The sequence below is a fragment of the Phascolarctos cinereus genome, unplaced genomic scaffold, assembly GCF_003287225.1.
Source record: "Phascolarctos cinereus isolate Bilbo 61053 unplaced genomic scaffold, phaCin_HiC Scaffold_2;HRSCAF=192, whole genome shotgun sequence".
In the NCBI taxonomy this organism is placed as follows: Eukaryota; Metazoa; Chordata; class Mammalia; order Diprotodontia; family Phascolarctidae; genus Phascolarctos; species Phascolarctos cinereus.
The window spans coordinates 133,516,503-133,541,686 of NW_027555625.1; the positions used below are offsets into that span (position 1 = coordinate 133,516,503).

A 25,184-nucleotide genomic window follows, 5' to 3' on the forward strand; every position below is an offset into this window, starting at 1 on the left:
TTGGCAATCTGAAACTATATAATAATATATATAATAATATTTTTAAATAATAGAAGAAAATACTAGATCTCAGAAGTCAGTAAAAATAAAGATTTAATTTTTCCCCATTCAAGTTCATGGAACCCTTAAAATATATCTATGTATCCTTTTAGGTTTATAGACCCCAGATTAAAAATGCCTGGGCAAGATGTATGATTCTATAAGTGAAACACTTTGTTGTCTAGATACTCAGAGTCACCTGAACCCTAATTCTCACCCATTGTCCTTTTGACCCCACCTACAGAAATTAGGCACATTGGCATATTAAAAGCCCCACCCTGATTCACACAGCCTGCCTTAATATTATTTTCCTTGTACAACTACCATAAATCAAGACCTATGTATTTTATTATATTGATCAACCCGTGCTACCCATCAATCTGCAGTGATGCCAGAGGAAAGACGTTTGGCTACATGCACTAAGCTGTGGGTTTCAGGGACAAAGAAACACAACCTAATACAATACCCATGACTTTAATCCATTTATAAAGAATCTCTCAGCTTGTACTTTCTCTCAGGAAATTGGGGGTAGGAAAGGAAAGAAAGTGAGGAAAAGGAAGATTGAAAAGAGAGGAGGTGGCAATCTCTTGGGGGACATACAGACAAAAGAAAGATAACTCGTGAGAGCAAGAAAATAACCAAATGTCAGCCATCCAAGGTTTGGGGACCTATTTTTCACATTTCTGTGTCTGCCTATTGAAAGCTGAGATTGGGTTCTCCTTACAGCCCAATAAAAGCAGAATAGAGCCCCTGTCAATTGTTCCTTTATATTAAGCAAAAGCTACAGAAGGTCAGTATTCCTTTCTAGGCCAGTCAAAACAGCTGAAGCAAGAAAATTAGGTTTTCAGAAGACTCCCTGGGCCACTGTGCCTATCACTAAATGGATGGAGGTATGATGATAGTTTTCACAGTCTCGGGTACTGAGTTACAATGAGGCATTTTTTTCCCCGTTCTCAAACTGTGGCCAGTGAAGCCAGACTCATGGGTAATGTTGTTACTTCAAAATTTCATTCTCTAAATTTCTTTGCCATAAGAACTTCTTCATAGACATCTGGATAGTTTCCCAACGTTGTTAAGAACTTTCCTTATCTATTACTACGAAAATGTCACTTCTGATTTTGAAGTACTTTCCGGTCAGTTATCCTTGAGCTCAAATGTATACTTACAATATAACACCACTCTTCAGTGTCATCTACCCTCCCATATAGAATCAATATCTAAAAATCAATAAAAACAAAAATCCCTTTATTCAGCGCCCTGATGTAAGCCTATCACTATGCCAGAGACTATGGGGAGATATAAAGACACATAAAATCATATTCCTGAGTTTAGGAGGGGAAAGGCAAATAATTATATGTATGTATAAATATACACATATGTATATATGTATGTATATGTACATATGTATCCATACATATATATGTGTGTGTTAAATACAAGGGCAGAAAACAATGCTATCTAGGAAAATATTATTATACAATAAGACAATGAATATGAGAAATTATAAGAAATGTGGAAAGACTTATATGAAATGATACAGAGCAAAAAAAGCAGAATCAAGAAAACAATACACCCAATGACCACAATAATTTAAATGGAGGTAATACTAAGAGACATTCAAACTCAGATTAAATGCAATGACTGAACAAGGATCCGTGAAAAACACATTTGCCTTCTCTCTATAGAGAGATTGTTAACCACAAGTGTGCAATGCTCCACGAGCTGTCAGATGTCATTGCTGTGGTGGTTTGTTTTGCTTAATTGTCTTTCTTTGTTCCTATGAAGAGTTCATAGGGAAGGCATGGTAGTTATTGGGAAGCGACAGTAGTGTAAAAACTAAAAGCATCAATAAAACAAAGAAAAGGGAAAAGAAAGGGAAGGGAAAAGGAGGGAGAGGAGAGAAAGGAAAGGAAGGGAAAGGAAGAAAAAGAAAAGAAAAGAAAGTGAACTTGGGGTCAGGTGATATAAGTTCAAATCTAAGCTTGAGCTTATATGAACTGTGTGATCATGGGCAAGTCATTTAACCTCTCTGAACCTAAGCTTCGTCTTCCATAAAATAGTGGCAATGATACTTACACTGCCTAGCAAGGTTGTTGAAAAAATTATTGGGCAAACTTTACCATGTCATGTTAATGTGAGTTTTCTTTCCACTCTTACAGCTATAACCATGATAATTCAAGTTCTTATCACCTTTCTTGGACTACTGCAATGGGATTATAATTGGTCTCTCTGTCACAGGTCTCTCCCCACTCCAATTCATTCTCCACTCTGCTACAAAGGTGAATTCTCAAAATTATAGGTCTTACTATTTCTAACTCCTACTTGAGAGTCAAATATATACACCTCTGTTTACCATTTAAAGTCCTTCCTAACCTAGCCCCTTCTTCCCACTTTTCCTGTTTTCTTCCACCTTACCTTACTCTGCTCCATGTACTCTTATGATCTCGATACACTGGGCCAATTTCAGTCCCTAGAAAATGTCATTCCATCTCTCATTTGCATGCTTTTACAATGGCTGTCATCTCTGCTTGAGATACTCTGCTCCCTCACCCCTACCTCTTAATCTTGCTGTCTTCCTTCAAGATTCAGCTCAAATCTCACTTTCTACAAAAGACCAGACACTAGTGCCTTCCATTTTCAGATTGCCTTCCATCTACTCAGTACATATTTTGTATGCACCTAGTTTATTTTCATCTTTGTCTGCCCCACCAGAATGTATTCTTCTTAAGGGCAAAGACCATTTTTATTTTTCTTTTCCTTTTTTGTGGAGAGGGGGTTCTTTCTTTGTATATCCAGCACAGTGTCTCAAATACTGTTTTTGTTGTTCAATCATTCAGTCGTGTCTGACTCTTCATGACCTCATGGATCATACCATCCATGGAGTTTTCTTGGCAAAGATGCTAGGATGGTCTGCCATTTTCTTCTCTAGTGGATTAAGGCAAACAGCAGTTAAGTGACTGGCCCAGGATCACACAGCTAGTAAGTGTCTGGAGCCAGATTTGAACTCAGGTCTTCCTGACTCCAGGCCTAGTGCCCTATCCACTGAGCCACCCAGCTGCCTCCATGTAGTAATGATTAATATATGTTTTTTGACTGACAAGCTGGGTTATGATCATATGACAACTTTTAAAAGAATAGTACGGACAGCATGCTCTAGATAGAAGAGTACTGGGTTAGGAATCAGTGTCAGATCTGGGCTAGAACTAAGGCTGTCTAACTAGCTTCATCATCTTGAACAAGTTGATCTCACTGGGACTCAATTTCCTCATACGTAAATGGGGGGGTTGGAGTATATGATATAAAGTCTCTTCTGACTCTAACAATCCACAAATCTGTGACCTGTTATTCATAGGACAAAGATTTTATTGTAACCTGATAATAACCAGAGAAGCAGAATAGATAGGAAAATGAGGCTGAGTCTTAAAAGATAGGTAGCATTTGGACACTCTAGGAAATTACTTACTTGGATCCAGAATATGTTAGAGCTGGATGGATATAAAAGTCATATAGTCCAACCCTCTCATTTTACAGATGAAGAAATTGATGACCCTCAGAGAGATGTGACTTGCCCAAATAGTCATTCATAGGGCCATGACTAGAATACAGATCCTTTAAATGTTAACCAGTTCAGTTTAATCCATTATCTTCACATCCTCCTTATTCTAACTTCTATGTCTTTGTTATTGTAAGCTCCTCCATTAGATTACAAACTCCTTGACAGTGAGAACTGTCTTTTGCCTTTTTTTGTATTCTCAATACTTAGCACAGTGCCTGACATCTAGTAGACACTTAATAAATATTTATTGATTGGTTGATTGTTCATGTTTTTATTACCCTTCCTGGAATGCTCTGCCCTCTGTTTCTTGGTCTTTCCAAATGCTATCTATTCTTTAAACTCCCACAAAGCTTTACATTCACTGAGAAACCATTCTTGACAATTTCAGTCTGCACCAACTCTCCTTCATCAGGAATCCTATACCATGCATGTCCTATGTCATGTTTTTATATTTAATTATATGCAACTACATGTTACTATATAATTGTTTCAGGTGCATAGGTGTTACCTTCATATGTAATTTCTGTTTTCTACGTGATGTTGTGCACAATCTTGGACACACAATAGGCACACGTTATTTTCTCTAAGTGAACATTTGAGAAAAAAGGTCGTTTTCATTTTTTTTGTGTGTGAAAAGCAATTTGGAATTATGCAAAGAAAATGAGATGTGTGAATCCTTCTATATAGAGATTCCTCCACTGGACATATACCCTGATGAGACTGATGACAAAAAAAGACCACATATACAAGTAGGTCCTAATTAGTGCAAGTAACAAATCCTAAGAAGGGGACACATTATTCAACTTGACATTGTCCTTTTCCATTGGGATGGAACCAAACATGATATTTTATATAAGTATAATTTTGAATATATGTCACTACTTCTTGGGATTCATTATTTGCACTAATCAGGACCTAGCTTACATCAAAATATTTATCATAGTACTTTAGGTGGCAGCAAAGAACTGGAAACAAAATTGATACCCATCAATTAAGGACCATAGATTGTAGTATGTGAATGTAAGGGAATGTTACTGTATTGTAAGAATTAATAAATGTTAATAGAGAAGCATGGGAAGACCAATATGACTTGGTTCATGGTGAAATAAACCTAAGCAGAAAAGCAATATACAATGAATACAATAATGTGAATAGCAAGAATTATAACCAAACAATTTAAATTGAATGTTGGGAAATTGTAATGTTTCAGTTTGGCCCTAAAGAAGAGAATGCATTTTTCCTCTACTTCTTTATAGAAAGAGTACAATAGCTATGGAATACTATATCTCCCTCATTAGATGGAATGCTCCTTGAGGGCAAGACTGTTTTTCCTCTTTTTGTTTTCCCAGTGCTTAGCACAGTGCCTGCCACATAGTAGGCACTTAATATTAATTGCATCTAATAAAAAAATCTTTTGATAGGTTGGTTTGTATTGTTGATCTGTTTTCCCCCCTCTTTTATGCTTAGCTATCTGGGTTGACTCTTTGGGAGGGGTATGGAGAGGAATACAGTAGGAATTGTAGGTGAAATAAAAACAAAAGACGAATAAAATGTATTTTTTAAAAAGGAAAAAAGATTTATTCTTTCTACAGAGGCTTTCTAATCCTATGCCTATGTCTACATAATACCAAAACAAACAAATATGCAAAACAGCCCTGATTTTGCAGTTTGGAAAGCTCCCATTTTGGGAATTGACTCCACTGATATAGATCAAGAAACTATTTTTGACTTGGTTAAAAAAAAAAGTCACAGGAAGCTTCCTGAGGACCATCAAGGTTATGAGACTTGCCCCAGATCACATAACTAATAAAGAAAGATTGAACTGAGGTCTTCCTCACCCCAAGCCCATCATGATACTCACTATACCAGTAAACCTTGCCTCTATAATACCAAAATAAAAAACTGAAAAGTTAAGCAGCAAACCAGTTTCTGCATCCATACAGTGCCAAGTGCTAAATGGCCAGTCTGACTGATTTTCCCCCTAATGAATAGAGTGGTTGTTTGGATGTCACGTAGACACAGCTTATGTTCACAGCTCTATGGGGGAAAGAATGGTTTGTTTGGTCTGGTTGAGTTTTGAGGTGAGATAGAATGTTGCACTGTCTCAGTGACAGTATTTAAGCTCTGCCTAGAGCTCCTCCGTGAAATATCATTCAGCTGTTTTCATCCGTGTTTAATGGGAAATTATGTAATGTTTGGCTGATTTGCAGCAGTGTTGATTGTAGAGCTTACATACTTCTAATGATATAACTATTGTCACTGTTTCTATTTCCTCTACCTCTTCTGTGTTCCCATACATTCAATAAACACTAATACATTTTCCACACAATTCTCTCCTCCCCAGTGAGGGTGCAATGCAATGACTGTGTCAACTGGAGATTGAGAACAATCCAGTCCAGTAAACATTTATTAAGTACCTAATATATCAATCAGTCAACAAGCCTTTACTAAGTGCTCTCTGTGTATGAAGTTGAGGATCCAAATGGAAAAAAAATCCTCTCTTCCCCAGGAGCTTATGTCATAATGAGGGAGATAACACAAATATGTACAAGTCTATGCAGAATATTTACATAATGAATACAAGGGAGTCTGGGGAAAAGGTTCTCTGGGAGCTGATTAAAGGGGAGGTTGGGAAGGGTGAGAAAACTTTATGAAGAAGGTTGGCGCTTGAGCTGAGTTCTGAAAAAAAAAGATTCTAGGAGGTGGAGATGAGGAGAATGTATTTCAGGTATAGGAGACAGACAATACAAAGACACAGAGATGGGAGATGGAGCATTGTGCGTGCAAAACAACATATAGGCCCAGATGACTGGAATACAGAGTTTGAGGCAGGGAGTAAAGTTCAAGAACACTAATTAGGAAGAAAAGGGTCAGGTTGTAAGGAATTTTACATACCAAATGGAGGGGTTTATATTTAATTATAAAGGTAATGGGGAGCCACTGAAGTTTGTTGGTTGGGGGGATATGATCAAAGTTGCACTTTAAGAAAATAACTTTGGCAGCTGTGTGAAGGATAGAACCTATCACAATAGTCTGGGTGAGAGATGATGAGGCTCTGAACGATGACAGTGGCTTTATAAGCGAAGTGGAAGGACATATGCAAGAGAAATTGCAGAAATAGAAATTATCAGATTTGGCAACAGTTGAGTAAAGAGAGATAAGGAAGAGCAAGGTATAAGAACATTCTGTTAGGAGTTAGAGATTTAAAATCAAACCAGTCAAAACCACACCAAACCAAACAAAAAAATGGTCCCTGCTCTCCAGTTTATGATGACCGAAGGCCAAAGGTGATCAGTATCATGGCAGACTGGAAACTGTGCCTTAGGAAGATCATTTGAAGGAACTAAAGGATGCTTTAGCCTGAAGAGAGAAAGCTTAGGGGATACATGGTAGCTGCCCTCAGTGTTTGAAGGGCTGTTAAGTAAAAGAGGGATTGGTCTTAACCTGCTGCGCTCTCCAGGACTTAACCAAGAAAAATGAGTAGTACTTGCAGAAAGAATAGAAGCAAAATATACTTAACAATAGGAGTTGTCCAAAATTGGAATGGGCTTGCTTAGGATATAATGTGTTCCTCTTCCCTGGAGGTTCTTAAATATATTCTGGATAATCACATGCCAAGGATGCCACTGAGGTGATGTCTACTTAGATACGGCTTAACTAGGTAACTTCTCAGACCTTTCAAATCTGAGATTCCACAATTCTGTAATCGCACATCTAACTAATTGGATTTTTTCAAACATTTTCCCCCTAGTTGTCATCAAATCACAGACCTGACTTGGCAAGTTCACATGGCAACAACAAAAGAAACAGTGGGCAGGGTTACAAGGACACCGTTTAAATGTGGCCTAGGCAAGATAGCACAATACACCCCACAATAAAACACTTCTTTATTTAAACCCTGCTGCTGTTCTCCTTTTGGAGCCTGCTTTTTTTGTTTTTGTTTCCTTTCCCTAACACTTGGTTGCCAAGTAACAATAACAAAAAAAAAAGTCTTCTGTCATCTTTTTCCTCCCCTTCCTCACAAATGTTTGTCTTACAAGAAATTAGTGGAATCATCATTTGAGGAGTAATTTTTTTTTGCCTTCATCAAAAATATTGGCTCTGGTAAGCCATGGCAAAGATTGTCACATCAGGCATTTGTCAGACTTAGCAAACAACAGGAAAGTTGCTGGCTCATTTGCCAATCAAAAATAACTCCCGAGTTGTTACACTTGGGATCTCGTGTTTCCACTGATAGGGATTCTTTGGAAAACAAAAGGGATTCAGTCTGGACCAACCCTCATCAAAATGCAAAGCAAGTTATATCTCTGTCATAGGAGCCTTCTCTCCCTTTCTACCATCTACTACCTATGACATCTATCTTTTTTTTTTTGGTACCACTCTTCCTAAGCCATGAAATACCCTCACACTTTTTCTCACCATCCCTTGTAACATAGCCAAACCTCTGGTATCACTTAATTATAAAATCATGGCCCTAGAGCTTGAAGAAAGTTCGGAGACCAACTATTCCAACTTCTTCACTTGACTCATGAGGAAACTGAGGTCCAAGGAGATTAAGTGACTTGCCCCAAATCATGCAGTACATATAGAGGATTTGAACTCAAGTCCTCTGAATAGCACAAATATTCTTTCTGCTGTACTAAATCACCCCCCTACATCTATCTAATTGAATTTCTATGGGATCATAGAGCTTTATATGGAATTCTAAGATGGGAAGGAACATAAAAGATCATTTATTCTAATCCCCTCCATGTGGAGAAGTTGAGTCCTAAAGAAAAGGGAGAAGGGATGTATTAGGCTTACTACATACCAGACAATGTGCTAAGCACTTTACAAATATTATCTCATTTGATCACCATAGCAACTCTGGAACGTAGGTGCTTTATTATTATCCCCATTTTACAGCTGAGAAAATTCAAGCAAGTAGAGGTTAAATGACTTGCTCAGAGTCACACAGTTGGGAGGTTTCTGAAACTAGATTTGAACTCAGGTCTTCCTAGCTACTTAGTGAAAAAAAATTTTTTTACTCTTCAAATGATTCCACAAATTTCTTGTAAGATGAACATTCATGAGGGGAAAAAAGATGTCAGAAGACTTTTCTTTTTGGTTACTTGGCAACCAAGTGCCCCAGCAGTCTATCTATTGCCTCTAGAAAGGGAGTGATTGCCCATAATCACATAGGTAGTAAATAGAAGCAATTGGAAGTATCCAGAGGAAGAAGAGAAGGGAGAAGGAGAAGAAAATAATTTTTTTTAAAAAAGGCCAATTACTCATTCCTGGCTCTCCTCCTATCTGTCTGGCTGTGCCTTCTTAAGTGCCTTCTCTGGTTCTTCATGCATGTCACATCCACAAATAGTGAATTTCCTCCAAGGCTCTTTCCTGGGTCTGTCTCTCTGTTTCTTTGTCTGTCTGTCTGTCTGTCTGTCTGTCTGTCTGTCTGTCTGTCTCTCTCTCTCTCTCTCTCTCTCTCTCTCTCTCTCTCTCTCTCTCCCTCTCTCTGTCTTTCTGTATATTACCTCATTTGGTCATCTGATCAGCATCCATGGGTTCAATGCTTATCTCATGCAGAGAACTCCCAGATGTATACATCTGGCTTTAATTTCTCTGCTGAGCTATCTATGGTCATACGTCTACAACTTCTTCTTAGACATGTCAAACTGGATGTGCTATAACAATTTCAAACTCAACATCTCCAAAACAAAACTCATTTTATTTCTCCCTAGTCCCTCCCTTTTTTTAAGCTGTCTTATTACTGTCAAAGGCTCCATCCTCCTAGCCAAACAGGTTCACAGACTCTGTGTTATCTTACTTTCCTCTCACTCATTGCACATATCCAATCATTATTAAACCCTGTTTCTAATTTCATCACATCTTTCGTGTATTTCCCCATATCTTCAGTTATATATCCACCACCCTAGTCTAAACCCTCATCGCCTCTCTCTTGGACGTTTGCAATAGCTTTCTGGTTGGTCTCCTTCCCTCAATCTCACTCCACTCCAATCCATCCTCCATTCCGCTGCTAAAGTAATTATTTTAAAGTATAGATCTGATGATTTCACTCTACTTCTAAATGAGCTTTGGTGACTCCAACACAAAATATATACTCCTCTGTTTGGCATTTAAACCCCTTCATAACCTGACCCCTTCCTATATTTTCTGTCTTCTTGTACTTACTCTCTCATTGTATCTATGACCCAACTAGATGGGCATAATCAAAAATGTCACTTAAAAATGCCATTCCATTTCGTTCATGTCTATGCCTTTCCACTGGCTATCTCCTATGCCTGGAATGCTCTGTGTCCTTCCTCATCTCTGTCTCCTGGCTTCCCTGCCTTTCTTCAACACTCAAGTGCTATTTGTTGCACAAGGCCTTTTCCAATCTCCATAGCTGCTAATTTCCTGGGATGACCTTCCATCTACTTTGTTTATAATCTTACACATTCTTAGTTATTTATATTTTATCTTCTCCAGCAGAATATGAGCTCTTTGAGAGCTGGGCTAGTAAAATGACTTGTTCATGGTGACGTGGTTAGTTTCTTAATCAGGATTTGAAAGCAAAATTCCACAGACTTTAAGTCTAGCACTCTTCCCACTAAACTATGCCATAACCAGCACAAAAGAATAATAGAATCATAGATTTAGAACTAGGAGGAACCTCAAGATTACCTAGTCCAACCCATTCATTTTAAAGATGAAGTTGCTGCTGTTGTTTTCATTTTTTTTCTCCTGGAAAAAAAGTTTAACACATGAGTGAACAGCAGAGAAGAGAATATTATCAGGACAAGGGGCCTTTCCTAGTTCTTCCAGATAATCTTTGCTCTCAGTTTCTGACTGAACATCCATCATGCATTCTTGAAGCTGGGCTCATAGTTCAGAAGGGAGCATTCTAAAGACTCCTGCATTTCCCTAGAGCCAAGGGAAATATCACTCTTCCCTTTCATCTTTATGCTGTGAATGAAAAACAAAAACTGACCTCGTAATGCGCCACACGCTGAGACTCAGAGATCAGCTGAGCACTGCACACCTTGCAGTAACTTTCCGTAAACAAATCCGGGTCCAAGTCAGGAGACTTCATCTGGCTAAAATGAGACCAACAGAAAAAAACAGAAATAAATCTATTGTTTTGATATTGCCGTAACTCTCAATTAAGATTTCATAATCCTAGCTTGTTAACAATTCCATCAATCAGCAAGCATTCATTTAGCACCAACTCCACGCCAAGAAAGGTGTTAGGTGTAGGATATACAAAAACAAAAATGAAACAGTCTCTGACCTCAAAGAGTTTACACTCCAAAAAGTATAACGACTCATACTTGTAGTTCCCAAACCTGTAACCTATATGGGCCCTTAGGCGATCATGAAGACTTTTGTAGTAGAACCGTGAATCCATAAACAAGCAAGGATATCATCCACAGACAAAACAAATATTCATCCTTTATGTATGCATTGCTGTTTTTCCAAAAGTATGTAGATGCTGTTATAATTAACAAAATATAAAATCACCTGGAAGAGTTCATGATTTTCTAGTATGTATTTTATCATTTATTTTCTCAATCACTCAATACTAATCATATATCATGCAGGAGTTTATTAATTTTCCTTTTTTATGTAGAAAAGGCCTATATTAGAAAAGGTTAGGAAACACTTCCCTATACCATTAGGAAAATATGATCGTAAGTTCATAGATTGAAAGTTGGGAAGAATTTTCAAGGTCATCCAGTCAGCAATGTCGTTTCATAGCAGAGGTAACTGAGACCTAGAAAGGTTAAGTGACTGTCCCATGTGACGTAGGTGATAAAGACCAGAGCTGAAATGTGAAACTTGAACCATATTTTAGTCGAGAAATTGACCATGGTTTCCTTCAACCTTGCTATTCTTTATGGAGGAGGTGAGGAAAGAGGAGGTAATGAGTATTTATATAGTACCTACTATGTGCCAGGCACTATGCTAGGTGCTTTACAAATATTATATGATCCTCACAACAACCCTGGGAGGTCAGTGTTATTATGATCCCCATTTTACAGTTCAGCAAACTGAGGTAAACAGGGGTTAAATGACTTGCCCAGAGGCACACACTTAGTAAGTGTCTGAGGCTAAATTTGAATTCAGGTCTTCCTAACTCCAAGTCCTGTGCCTTATTGACTGTGCCATCTAGCTACCTTGTTATGGTTCCAAACTAGGTCATCGGGAATTTTTTTTTATGCTCATAAAAACACCTAACTATGTATTCTGTTCCCATAAGAAACAAGAAGTCTGGATAATTCTTCTACTCAAATAAATTGAACTGAAATCTACTGCCTCTAAGCAAAGTAAAATTAAGTCCCTGAGTTCAGTTGCTATACTGAGAGGCTGAAAGCTGAATTAGATCTGCCATTCTTCCTTAATATCGTGTACCATAATATGCAAAGAATGTACAATGTAGCCATATGCTAACAATGAATTACAGCATCTCTCTCTCTCTCTCTCTCTCTCTCTCTCTCTCTCTCTCTCTCTGCTCTCTAACCCTCTCCCCTTCCCCTCCTCCTCTTCTCTCTCCCCTCTTCACCCTCTTTTCCCTTCCCTCTGTCTTCCTCCCTCTCTCCCTCCATACCTCAGCCTGGTTCCAAAGAGCAAGTCAACATAACCCCAATTTGTAAAGAAAAAATTTAGTGGACTGCGAGCTGCCTATGAATCAAGAGTATGACATGAGAGTCAAGTCAGCTCAGGCTGCACCCACAATGAACAAGGATCCATATAAAAGGAGGTTTTAGCCCCACTGGCCTCTGCCTTGACCAGGGCCTACTCGGTGTGGCGTTCAGTTCTCGGCTTCCAGTTCTAGAAAAGAAACTGAAAAGCCAGTACGTGTTCAAAGGAGGATGAGCAGGAAGTTGACCGTGTTATATTAGGAAACTGGACATGTTTACTGTGTACAAGACTTGATAAGGTTAGGGGGAAACTATAGCAGTCTTAGAAGAGGGATTGGCACATGGTAAGAGCTTAATAAATGATTTTCATTCACTCATTTTAATAATTAAAAGACTCTAATATGAAAGAGGGATTAGACTTAATCTGCATGGCCCCAGAGGGCAGAACTAGAAGCAGTGAGTAGTGGAAGTGACTAAAAGCATAAGCTAGACTTCACATAAGGAAACACTTGCTCACAGTTCCAGCCGCCCTCTGGCAGAATGGGCTGCTTCAGAAGGTGCTAAGTTCCCTTTCGCTGAAGATCTATAAACTGAGCCTAGGTGAACAAATGTCAGTGGTTTTTAGAAGACAATATGTGATAGTCCAGGAACTGACCTGGTTAACCTCTGGGATTCAGATCCCATCTCTGATCCTTCCACTTGGGTGACCTTAAGTGAACTCCAACCTAACTCCCCTGAGCCTCGATTTACTCATCTGTAAAATGATAGGTTTGGACTAATTGAGTTCTAAAGTCCACTTTAGCCGTAAGACTCTGAACTTACGATAAATATATCCAAGGGGTTCGGGTTCATGAAAACAACACACAATTCATATACACCAGAACATACAAAATGAAATACATATAGATACACCATATACGTATGTATATGTGTATGTGTACAGATGTGTGTATGTGTATATATACATATGTATGTATACATATATATACATACACACATTACAGATAGATACATAGATAGAATCACTTAGCCTTTAACTTTCAGGGGAGAAAAGAAATCACAGTCAAATATTTTTGACTGAAGCTGCCAGAGTGAAATACAATTGTAATAGAAAGTATATGAAGGGGAGACATGTTCCCACATGCATACCTCCATTTCTGCTCTTGGACATCCTCATCCTGAGCCCCTTCCCTTTCTCCTTAACTCTCTATCACACTTCTGTGTTGTTGTTCTGACCCATCCTACCAGCTGACCTAGTTTGCTTCCGTTTTTCCCCACAACCACCTCCTTCTTACTGCACAGCCAGCTATTTTCCAATTTTCTGAACTCATATAAATGGCTGCACTAACCATTGCAATGGGGTTGTATTGGAGGCAGGGGAATTGCAGAATTGTAGAGCAGAAAGTACCTATAATCATAGAATCTCAGAAAAAAACCTTAGAGGCCACTCAGTTCACAGATTGATCCCTCATGGTCTTTCAAAAGTTATTATCAAGCCTCTCCTTGAACTCCTCTGATAATTAGCACAGACTGCCTCAAAGGTAGTATATTCCATATCTGGATACTTCTAAGCTTTGGCAAGAGAGGTCGATTGAAGATTAAAATAATTTACCCTTTACTCTGCCCTCAAATAGGTCACAGAATAAATCCCACCCTCCCACCTCCATGATAGTAGATCTTGTCAATCAATAAGTTGATTGGTCAACAAGCATTTATTAAATGACTACTGTGTGCCAGGCACAGTGGTATAACACTGGAGATACAAAAGGGCAAAAACTGTCCCTGACCTCAAGCAGCTCACATTCTAATGGGGAGACACAACATGGAAATTAACTAGGTACATACAAAATATACAGAGTATATTAAAGGTAATCTCTGAGTGGAAAGGTCCAGCAGTGAGGGGGAATGGGAAAGGGCTCCTCAAAAAAGGTAGGATTTGAGCAGGATAATGAAGGAAGCCAGGGAAGCTAAAAGGGAGAGGTAAGGAAAAAGAGCATTCCAAGAACAGAATGCACCCCAAGCAAAGGCAGGAAGACAGGAGATGGACAGTGATGTGTGAAGAATCACAAGTAGGCAGCATAGCTGGATTTGACAATGGATTTGGATATGGAAGATGAATATGATTGGAGACTCAAGGAAGACATAGACATTGCTAGTCTGGGTGGCCAGGATGGTACAAGTGCATTAAAAAATAAAAGAGAAGTCTAGAAGAGGGTAAGGTTTGAGGGGAAAGATAATGAATTCTGTCTAACAGATGATGAGTTTGAGATGCCCACAAAGACTTCTCCAATTCCTAATAACATTTCAGGCATCCTCATAGGAAATTGTTTGGAGATTCCCTCATCATCTGGAGCAGCCTCCTTTGGACACGCAAAGTCTACCTTCTTTGACTGGAGAAGGAAATGGCAAACCACTCCAGTATCTATGGCAAGAAAACTCCCAAAAATGGTCATGAAGAATCAGACATGACTAAAACAACTAAACAACCATCACCAATGCCTTCTTTGAGGGGAATCACAACCACATTTGTCCAGTCTCTCACCATCTCTTCCATTCTCCACAAAGATAATTTTCTGGCATTCACTATTATCTGGCTATTGCTTTTGTGCCCTGGGGAATGATCTCTAATCTACCTAGGCCAGGAGAATTGAACAAACTTAGAGATGTTGGTATTCCTTTACTGTATCCAGTTTCAATTAATTCTTAACCATGTTTAACCTATCTTTCAATTCTAAAGATAGTTCTTAACGGAAAAGTCAGAAGTAAAAAAGAAGCAGAGTAGTTATTCTTTTCCTAGGACATCTGTTATTATTATCTTAACCATCCTAAGAAATAGGTCTTTCCCTTCTTCTTTCTTAGTCTTGTTCAGATATAATTAGAAAAGTTCCTTTTGGTATCCCTTGGATTTTTCAAAAGCCTTTTTTTTAAGAATATTGGCCTTCCTGACACTATTCTTTTGTGTTCTTCAGTTATATACTCCTGCTTATATCTTCTGCATGTGTCTATTATTAATTTTAACTCTATTCTCTGCCCCATATTAGTCTCTGTAGGAATCTCCTATTTTCCCCGTCATCTGCATTGGTCGATCAATCAATCGACAGTCAGTTGACACTTAGACATTAAGGACCATTATAAATTAAGAATTTTTCAGATGCTTTTAGCAGAATATGACTTCATAAAATGTCTGAGCAATTTCCATAAGCTCATAATATATTAACAGCTGAAAAATAAATTGGAGATCATCTTGTCTGGACCCTTCATTATGGAAATGAAGGAAACTGAGACCAGGGAAGATGAAGTAACTTGCCTATTACTACTATGGTTTTCTTCTACTAGTTTTATGACATATCAGAAACTCATTATCTCATTTCTTCCATAAGACCTGGTGCTCTAACCCCTCCCCTTTTCACTTTATTTATAAATAAGGAAATTGGAGCCAAGAAAGATTATGAAAATTATCTGATTGGTTACTGGAAGAGTCAAGGCAAGAACCAAATTCCAGTACTTTTATTGTATCTTAGTACTTAGACCAACCAATTTGGTCTAGAAACCAAATGAAGAGAGAGAGAGAGAGAGAGAGAGAGAGAGAGAGAGAGAGAGAGAGAGAGAGAGAGAGTTAAGCTGCTATGTCCAATGATTTTAAAATATCTCAATTACTAAGCCAAATAATTTCTATCTGCCTGAACTGGTCAGAGCAGTAGTCATAATGGTTCCACGTTCACCTTTCACTCCTCATTTGAGCCACAGTGGCCTGTTTCAGGATATTTTCTTGCTCACGGGCTAACTGATCCAAATTCACCGTGTCTACCTCATAAAAAAGTTTCAAGAAGTCAGTGCATATATCCATAATTACATCTACTCCCAAATTATCATGCTTATGTTTATCTTAAATTCAGACTAACATGATGAAAAGAGCATAGAATTTGAATTCATGGGACCTGGATCTGAATCCCAACTTGGACACACGCTAGATATGTGGCCATTTGTAAATTACTAACCTGCTGTGAGGGAGGGTCATCTGTACCTTGATGCTATTTTGTACTACTAGATATCTGACTGGAGCCACAGATACAAAATCTGTATTGTTCTTACTGAAACACAGCATGGAATTAACATTAAACTTAAATAAAACAAACCTAAATTTAAAATACCCCAAAAAAGTAAACTACTTATTCTCTAAGCATTTGTTTACTTGCCAAGAAAATGGAAAAGCACACTTAAACTATCTACCTCACTGAGCTATTTTTGAAGAAAGAACTCTGGTGAGTTTGAAGTGGATAGAGCAAATCTGGCCACAGACACTTGATACTTACTAACTGTGTGACCCTGAGCAAGTCACTTAACCCTGACTACCTCACCAAAAACCAACAACAGCTCTGTAAACCTGGAAGCACTATATCACCATGAGTTGTTGTTGTTGCTAATATTGTAATTATTAAGAAATCTTTAACCTCAGCCTCCAAAGCTCCTTTACAACATCTTGACAGATCAGATGAACATCTCACATTCATGCACATCTGCTTGAATACGTTTAATGGTAATTCATTCTGTAGATGGACAGATCTTGTTGTTCAGTCGTTTCAGTAACGTCTGACTCTTTGTGACTCTACTTGGGGGTTTTCTTGGCAAGGATACTGGAGCAGTTTGCCATTTCCTTCTCTAGCCGATTTTATAGATGAGGAGACTGAGGCAAACAGGGTTAAGTGACTTGCCCAAGGGTCACACAGCTAGTAAGTACATGAGGCTAGATTTTAACTCAGGCATTCCTGACATCAGGTCCTGTGCTGTATCCACCTCACCACCTAGCTGCCCTTAGACAGATTTGGTTAACGGAAAGTTTTTTATTTGTATTCAGCTAAAATCTACCACACTTGAACTTGGCTTTTACTTTCTGGAACACCACCTCCCCAAAAAAGTCTAGTGTTCCTACCACATGATAGTCTTCAGATACCTGGAGAAAGTATTTTCTTCAACTAACCTTTCTGTGACGTGGTTCCCAAGATTTCTCCCCAAGTTGAATGTCCTATTATGGACACACTCCAGCTTGCAAAAGTACCTCCTAAAATGTGGTGTGTAGAATTAGACACAGCACTCCAAATGGAGTTTGACTAGTGCTATGTATTAAAGTTTGGCATTTAAAATCAGCTTTCATCATTCATGACCTTCATTGATACCCTGGAATATAAACAGAGTCAAGGCGCTTAGAATCTGGCAAAATATAGTACCACATTTTCAAATATCAAGTGTGAAGAAAGCTCACAGATATTTTTTTCTTTTCTTTTCTTTTGCCAAGCTCTCGTAAGTGGCTGTGCTTAAATATCATTGTGTTTCCTGCTATTTCTAATACGAAACTCACAAAAATAGATTCATGGATGACCTGGTTAATAGGAATCTCCAAACCTACTGCGCACTCCTTCCTCATTATACAACTGACTGCAGAAATCAAATCCTGTGAAAGGATAACCAAGGTAGATGTCGGGACAAGCAGGGCCTGTAGGAAGGAGTCTTTGCCTTCTTGGAAAAGCAGCTGTGTGGCAGAAATAGCTTTAAAGGCAGAATATAAAATGTGTATACTAAAAAAAAAAACAACAACACAGGGAAGAACAGAACATCCTGGCTTTTTCCACTATTTGCTTTCTTTAGGCTTATTGATCTAGGCAAGTGTGCATGCGCTAAAAGGTAATGAAGACCCTCTGGATTCATCAAGAAAGGAAGGATGCATGTGAATAAGTTAAATCCAGTGGGAGGTAATTACTGGACAAGTGTCAGCCAGGTTTGCACATGAGGCCTTTTCAAGTAAAGGGGAGCCAAATGCAAGATATATTTTTCAGTGCTGGTTATGCAAAGAACCTGGTGGGGAGGGGCAGGGAAAGCCTAATTTAAAGTGCAAACACTGGCAAAACCTCCAGAGAAAGGTTGCCACCCATTTCTCTACTATCATACACATCGCCTTTACAGTCAAGCAGAGCTATAAAGGCCAAGAAGTTCATGAGTCTGGGAAAGCTAAAACAACAACAACAACAACAACAACAAAAACGACAGGCTTAAGAAGGAGGGAGGTAAAACTCAGATCTTCCCTCCTGGTCTTCGGATAAGGGTCTTCACCTCCAGCTCATGATTAGCGAGGGAGAAGAAAGGAGGCAGAGAATTCATTACATTTGTCACTTCATCTTTAAGCCCAACAAGTCCATCTACCTACAGCTGATGGTTAGTGGAAAGAAAAAGGAAGAGAAGAAGGTAAAGAATTCATTGCATTTATTAGTCAAAATCCAAGCAACCATCATACCTAGGACCCATGTAAGGCCCTTTTCCACTCTGTGAGTATCCTATCAGATACTAAATTAATCCGAGATGCGGCAGTGAATGATTATCTGTCCTCTTCTGAGGCAGTAATGGAGTCTGATGAGGAACACAGAAGCAAAGACACTCCTTCCTGTGCTGTCAAAGGGTGGCAAGGCCAGCGTCTGCATTTGCTCTGGGGGAGCCATGAGCTATGTATGAGCACATGGAACCTCAGAGCTGTAAGACCTCCTGAAGATCACCTCAGCCTGCCCTCCAGCCTCCGTCTGCTATCTTTCCATGATGGCAAGCTCATCTAGTACTCCTTCCTGACCCCCCCGCCCCATCCCATTACAATTGCGGACAGTTCTGTGAATAGGTTTTTCCTTCTCTCAAGCTAAAATCTGCCTCGCTGCCACGTCATCCATTCATTGCACCTAGTTTTGCTTTTCAGCAGAACAAATGGCACAATATAGTGGAAAAATCTCGTGCTAGAGTCAGAGGATGTGGGTTTGAATCCTGCTTTTGTCAATTGCTATCTATGTGAGGCTGTTTAAATGATTTAATCTCTCTGACCCTCAGTTTCCTCACCTGTAAAATGAGGGAGTCAAACTAGGTATTCTCTTATGTTTCTCTCAGATCTAGATCAGTCCCAATCCCTCCCCACTTAGAGCATGTAAAGGTACCCTATTTTTACCGTTGGCCATATATGATGCATCACTCAATTGGCGTCTGAGCCAAAAGAGGTGAGGTGTTACACCTGGCAAAAGAAGAGGTAGATTCTGGCTGTGGGGTCTCTTGCCAGCAGTTTTTGAGAAGATAAGATATGATTCTTAGATTTTTAAACCCATAGCTATTTCTATAATTAGCAGCTCTGTAAGTAGCAACTCTCCGCAAAGTAGCTGTGTTGAGGGGAAGGGGCGGTGTTTAGGGGCTGCTAGGTGGCGCAGTAGATGAAGCACTGGTCCTGAAGCCAGAAAGACTCATCTTTGCGAGTTCAAATCAGGCCTCAGACATTTACTAGCTGTGTGACCCTGAGCAAGTCACTTAACGCAGTTTGTCTTAATATACTGAAAAAGGAAAGGGCAAACCACTCTAGTATCTTTGCCAAGAAAACCCCAAATGGGGTCACAAAGAATCAGACATGACTGAACACAACAACAAATTCCCCTAATTAGAAGTCAGGCTATTTCAGAACAATGAATCCAGGCAAATCATGATGGCTGGTGAAGGACAGAGATTGATGCAAGTTGCTAGGCCCTAGGACCTCAGCTAAACAGTGTCTAACTAACCACTAAGCTAGCCACTGATCTATGATCCTAAGTACTAATACATGACAGGCTTTCACATATTTTAATATATCTATTAACCCTGCCCTGCTACACGTCTCTTCTTTTCTGGGCTAAGCATATTCAATTTCTTCTCTAGATTCTAACATGGTATGGTTTCCAGGCCCTCACCATCCTGGGTCATCCTTCTCTGGACAGACCCCAATCTGTCATTATCCTTTCTAAAAGTGGCATCCAGAATTGACCACAACTCTCCAGATGTATGTCTGCCCTGGTCAGGCCACAGAGGGACCATCACTTCCTTCACTTTTTGCATTGTTATTCTATTAATTCAGCCAAAAATGCATTAGCTTTTTTTTTTCTGCCCTGTCACTCTGATGATTCATTTTAAGCTCGCATTCTGCTCAAACTCCCAGGTTTCGTTTTCGTTCTCAAGGTTTTACAGAATATGTACCTATGGGAGTGCCAGCTCTGGGATCATTAACATGACTAGGGTAATTAGCAAGGTAACCACAATGGAAGATAGTTTATGCCTTCATTCATTTAACAGATATTTATTGTCTGCCTACTATGTGAGCGAAATAGTTAATAAATTAGCTCTGGGGAGGCAGGAGTTGTGCTTTAGACATCGCTGCTGCTCTGGTGCTTGATACTAAACACTCTACCAGAAGCCCTGGAAGTTATAGCCTCCTCTGCTAATAATTGAGGGATGAGAAACATCCCAGCAGGGGCTCAGGGAACCACAGCCCTCTGCCGCTCTGCGGCAGGGAAGGCTGTATCTATAAGAAAGCTGAGCAGGCACAGAAGATGCTCATTACTAGTCTAAAGGCAGCTACTGCTGATTGCTTTAACTGAGGTGAGTAGTAAGGGTCATTCAGGGCTGGCAAGTGGCAATATTGAGGCATAACAGGGGAAGGACGTGTTCTAACACTTACAGAAAAAGATTTGGAGCTGGGACTGAGATTCTGTTTATGCCCCAAATGCATTAGGATCTGTTCCCCAGGCAATCTTTCCAGGGATTCCAATGAATTTTAGATTTGGAACTGAAAGGAAAGGAATTTAGGCATCATCTAATTGAGGGGTTCTTAAACGAGAATCCAATGGATGCCCAAGGAGTACACGGGTAAATTTCAGAATGTCCGTGAACTTGGATAGGACGAAAAATCACATCTTTCTTTTCACTACCTGAAATTTATTATTTCTTTCCATTCTGGATGTAATTAACAAACATTATTCTAAGAAGAGGTATGTAGGTTTTTGCCAAAGGGGGATCCATAACAAAACAAGTTTCCAAAGCCCTGATGTAGTCCAACTACTTTATTTTACAGGTGAGCACACTAAGGTTCAAAAAAGGGAAATGTCTTGCTCAAAGTAAACCATTCGTAGAATTCACAAATCCAGAGCCAAAAAGGACCTCAAAAGCTAACTTCCTCATTTCACAGATGAAGAAACTGAGGTCCGAGGAGATTTAACTGACTTTCCCAAGACTGAACAGATAGCAAATGTCAGAAGCAAGAATTGAATCCAGTGGGGCAGCTATGTGGTTGCAGTGGGTAGAGTACTGGCCCTAGAGTCAGGAGGACCTGAGTTCAAATCTGGCCTCAGCCCATAACACTCATTAGCTGTGTGACTCTGGGCAAATCATTTAACCCCAATTGCCTCACCAAAAAAACAGAAAAGAATTGAATCCAGGTCCCCTCACTCTAATATCAGTGTTTTGCCACTTGACTTTTTCAAATACAAGTGCTCTGACTCTAATTTCCAATATACTACATCTGAGTTCTGCTCTAGACAGGGAGCTAATATCATGTGCATGCCTACTTGAGGGAACACTTATCTTGTCTGTGGGTTATAGAAAAGTGCTGGGTGAAAAGACCCGAGTTAATTTAGTCACCCTAGCAACAACAGCCTAGGATGCCAAACTGACCCAAGTTTTGGCCTGAACACATGTTCATGAGAAAGTTTTATCTGTTTCTTTTCCATAGTATCAGGAGATTTCATCCTTATGGTCTGGTTGACAAAACACAATTATGCCACAAAGTAGTGGCATAAAGGATTTAATAGGAAAACAAGATCATACTGGCCATGAGTAACCATGGAAAACTTCACAAGGAAAGCAGACTATAAGTTGAGACTTGAAATATTAGTAGGATCTTGACAGGTAGAGATACCCCCTATCCCAATCCAAACCATGGTCTTCACTCTTTCCTCAAAAAAAAGTCTAACTGACCTTGTAAAGTCTAGGTCAGGAAAAGAGTAAAGACTTGAAGGTAATTTGAGATTTCAACTAGGGGATTACAAAATTGAAGGTGATAGCAAATGAGGAGGAGGGCAGGTCATATTCATCAGGGTGTAGATTTTCCTAGAGGAAATGTCAGAAGGACATGAAAATTTGAGAAATGTTTCCCTTAGTCACAAAAACTGCCTGAGTTAGAAGCTATAGCTATAAGATGAAAAAAGTCTCCCTCTTGGCTCTGGGAACAGTCAATCCTAGATGAATTTATGAACTCCTTGTGTGTTGTTGTCATAAAGGGGGAGATTTTTCTCATATAATTTCTTCCAGTGTTAAAATGGCCTCTCAAGCACCTCTGTTTGTATAACACTAATCCCTGTACACACTTTCAGGGAGAGAAACAGATGGAAACATGTTTAGAGATGAGGGGCAATAACCCACTTGAGGCTGTTACGGAGGTACCAAAAGCCATGATTTGTGGCGGTACATCAGGTGTCCTCCTGACTGTTGACAGCAGCGTGTGCAAAAGTGATTTTGCCACTGATATTCTGTTGGTTATTTGGGCCTCCTTGACACAAGCTATGTGACTGGGGACCTGAGAAGGCATCACACTTCACAAAACCTTTATCAGCTACAGTACTAGTGATTCTGTCCTAAAGAACAATGACCCAGAGATGGAAAAATCTAAACAGCTTTTCATGGTTACCTGCTCTCTCTCTCTCTCTCTCTCTCTCTCTCTCTCTCTCTCACACACACACACACACACACACACACACACACACACACACACATACACACAAAAGCATTCATTTTCTCTTCCTCCCACCTGCCCCCTAAAAAATGAAAATAAAGAAAATCCTCAAAATAACTACGCATAGGCAAGCAAAACAGTTTCCATGTCTACATATGTATGTCTTATTCGAGTCCATGATCTCTCTGGAAGGTGGTGAGTAGCAAGCTTTGACATTTGTCCTCTGGAATCATGAATTGATCAGGATTTCCAAGTCTTTCAAAGTTGTTTTCTTTATAATGTTCTTATTATAGAATTTATTCTCCTGGTTTTGCTTACTTCATCTTATCTCTTATGATTATTTTTGTGGATTCAAGCTGCTTTTCAAAAGACAAGGAATCCAGATCAATGTTCTTTTATTCTGGCTTTTAGCTGATGTGTTTTTCACCTTGAAGCTCCCTACTGGTAGGACCTGAAAAATAAATATTTGTACAAGACAGAAACCTCAGTTGTCACCATCTGGAGTTTTGCCATAGAGCAGCATGGAAGGAGGAACAAGTCAGTCAATAAATATTTATTAAGCACCTACTATGTGCCAGGAAGAGCTATAATTATAAAAAGAAAGGTAATCCCTGCCCTTGAGGAGCTTACAATCTAATGGGGGAAGATAGCACACAAAATGAAACTGAAAAGAGGTAGTGGAGGGAGGTAACTGGCATAGGGGCTAAACAGAAAAGTCCAAAAGAGTATAGCTGTGTGGGAAATGATAAGATGATTGACCCAGGTTCCCTCTATAAATGGAGGTTTGGAAAGGAATTCATCACTCTAATCAGAAGGGCAATGAGTACTGATAAAGTGTGAGTACCAAGGCTGATGTGACCTTCCAGAATGACCACGGGAGGCAGGATGGCCATAGTGGAGAAATTCAGAGAAGTGTAGCCAAGTAAGAAAAGAATTTTGGTTTGCCCTCCTCAATGCTCTCTTGCCATAAAGATGGGTAAGGTAGAAGTCACTGTCGTTGTGAATATATTACTACCTTTTCTGGATAGTGTACAGGGGGGAAAGAGGGGAGTAGAATGAGCTACAGCTATAAAGACAAGCAGAAATCTTTTATCACATGAGAAGTGAGGTAAGGGAGAAAGACAGACAGACAGACAGACCTCCCCAGTGATGTACAGCTGGGTAGCAAGTAGTGCTAAAAGTTGAATTGAAGAAGAATGGACTGCATTTCTGTTGGGAAATTGCAAACACTCCTTTGCTGACCCCAAGCTTCCCATGAAAGTAAAGCAACTGGTAGCAACCCCCAAAATGGCAGCTGTTATTACTAGCATTTATCAAACACTTGAAGGTTTGCAAAGCACTTTGCAAATACTATCTCATTTGATGCTCATAGTAACCCTGGAAGGTAGGTTCTATTATCACCTCCATTTTACAGATAGAGAAATTGAGGCAGGAAGAGATTAAGTGACTTGTCCAGGGTCACACAGCTAATACATATCTGAGGCTGGATTTGAACTCAGGTCTTCTTGAATCTAGGCCCAAGAGCGCTATCCACTTCCCCACTTAGCTGCTTTTTTCTCTTCAGTCATGGATATGGAAAGGCCTACTTTATTTTGGTGTGTGCTAAGTTTATGATAAAAAATAGAATTTTTTAAAATTAAAAGGAAGTGTAGATGGCTTGTGATTTTCATACAATTGAGAAGTACAGGGGAAAGAACACTGGATTTAGAGTCAGAGGGCCTGGTTCAAATCCTGACTTTACCTCTTACTACTTGTATGACTTTGGGCAAATCACTGTATTTCTATGGACTTTAGATTTCTCATCTGTAAAATGAAGGGGTTGGGCAAGATGGCCTCCAAGGTCCTTCCAGCCCTAGATCTGTGGCCCAGTGCTCCTTCCTGTGCTATGGGGGAAGAAAGTGCAACAGAACCCACTCATGGCCCTCTATTTCCCTCCAGGAATCTCAGGAGAGTAGAACCCTTCTCATCTGGTGTGACATCTTCTTGAAGGTGCTCAAATGAGAGGAGAGGATAGTTCCTTCCTGCATTTCTCTCTTTGTGACCTGTCCCAGCAGGTCGCTGATGACCTGACAGCTTAGAGTAGGTTCAAGCTTTCCTTTCCAGCTTAAGGTTTAGGCTAAAAACAACAACAATAATAATCTAACATTGCCACATCACTCCCTTTTCATGCTCAGCTCAGCAGTACCAGGAGCTGCAGGGCTGACTCACACCACTCGAATAATTACCTTTTAATGGCGCCTCTTTCCTCATTTGTAAAACAAGGGTCTGTGATTTCTGACTCAGAAGCATCTGCCATTGTGGGACACACAGCCCCTCACTCTGATCCCTAGAAACCCTGTCATTCATCCTAAGTTATAGCCCACCCCCCCCATTCAATCCATTCCTTGGTGGCTAACTCTTCCTTCTTCCTTCA

The 25,184-nt window shown here is 39.6% G+C and overlaps 1 protein-coding gene across 3 annotated transcripts in view; it reads right to left on the reverse strand.

Annotated features, from left to right (window-relative positions):
- The window catches only part of ZMAT4 (zinc finger matrin-type 4), a 732,744-nt gene that overhangs the window by 607,891 nt on the left and 99,669 nt on the right, over positions 1-25,184 (reverse strand). For all 3 annotated transcript variants that reach the window (XM_078149597.1, XM_078149596.1, XM_020969655.2), the window contains one exon: positions 10,569-10,674. In XM_078149597.1, coding sequence (XP_078005723.1) covers positions 10,569-10,670 — 102 coding nt within the window. In that variant the 5' untranslated portion in view covers positions 10,671-10,674. The remainder of the gene's footprint in view (positions 1-10,568; positions 10,675-25,184) is intronic.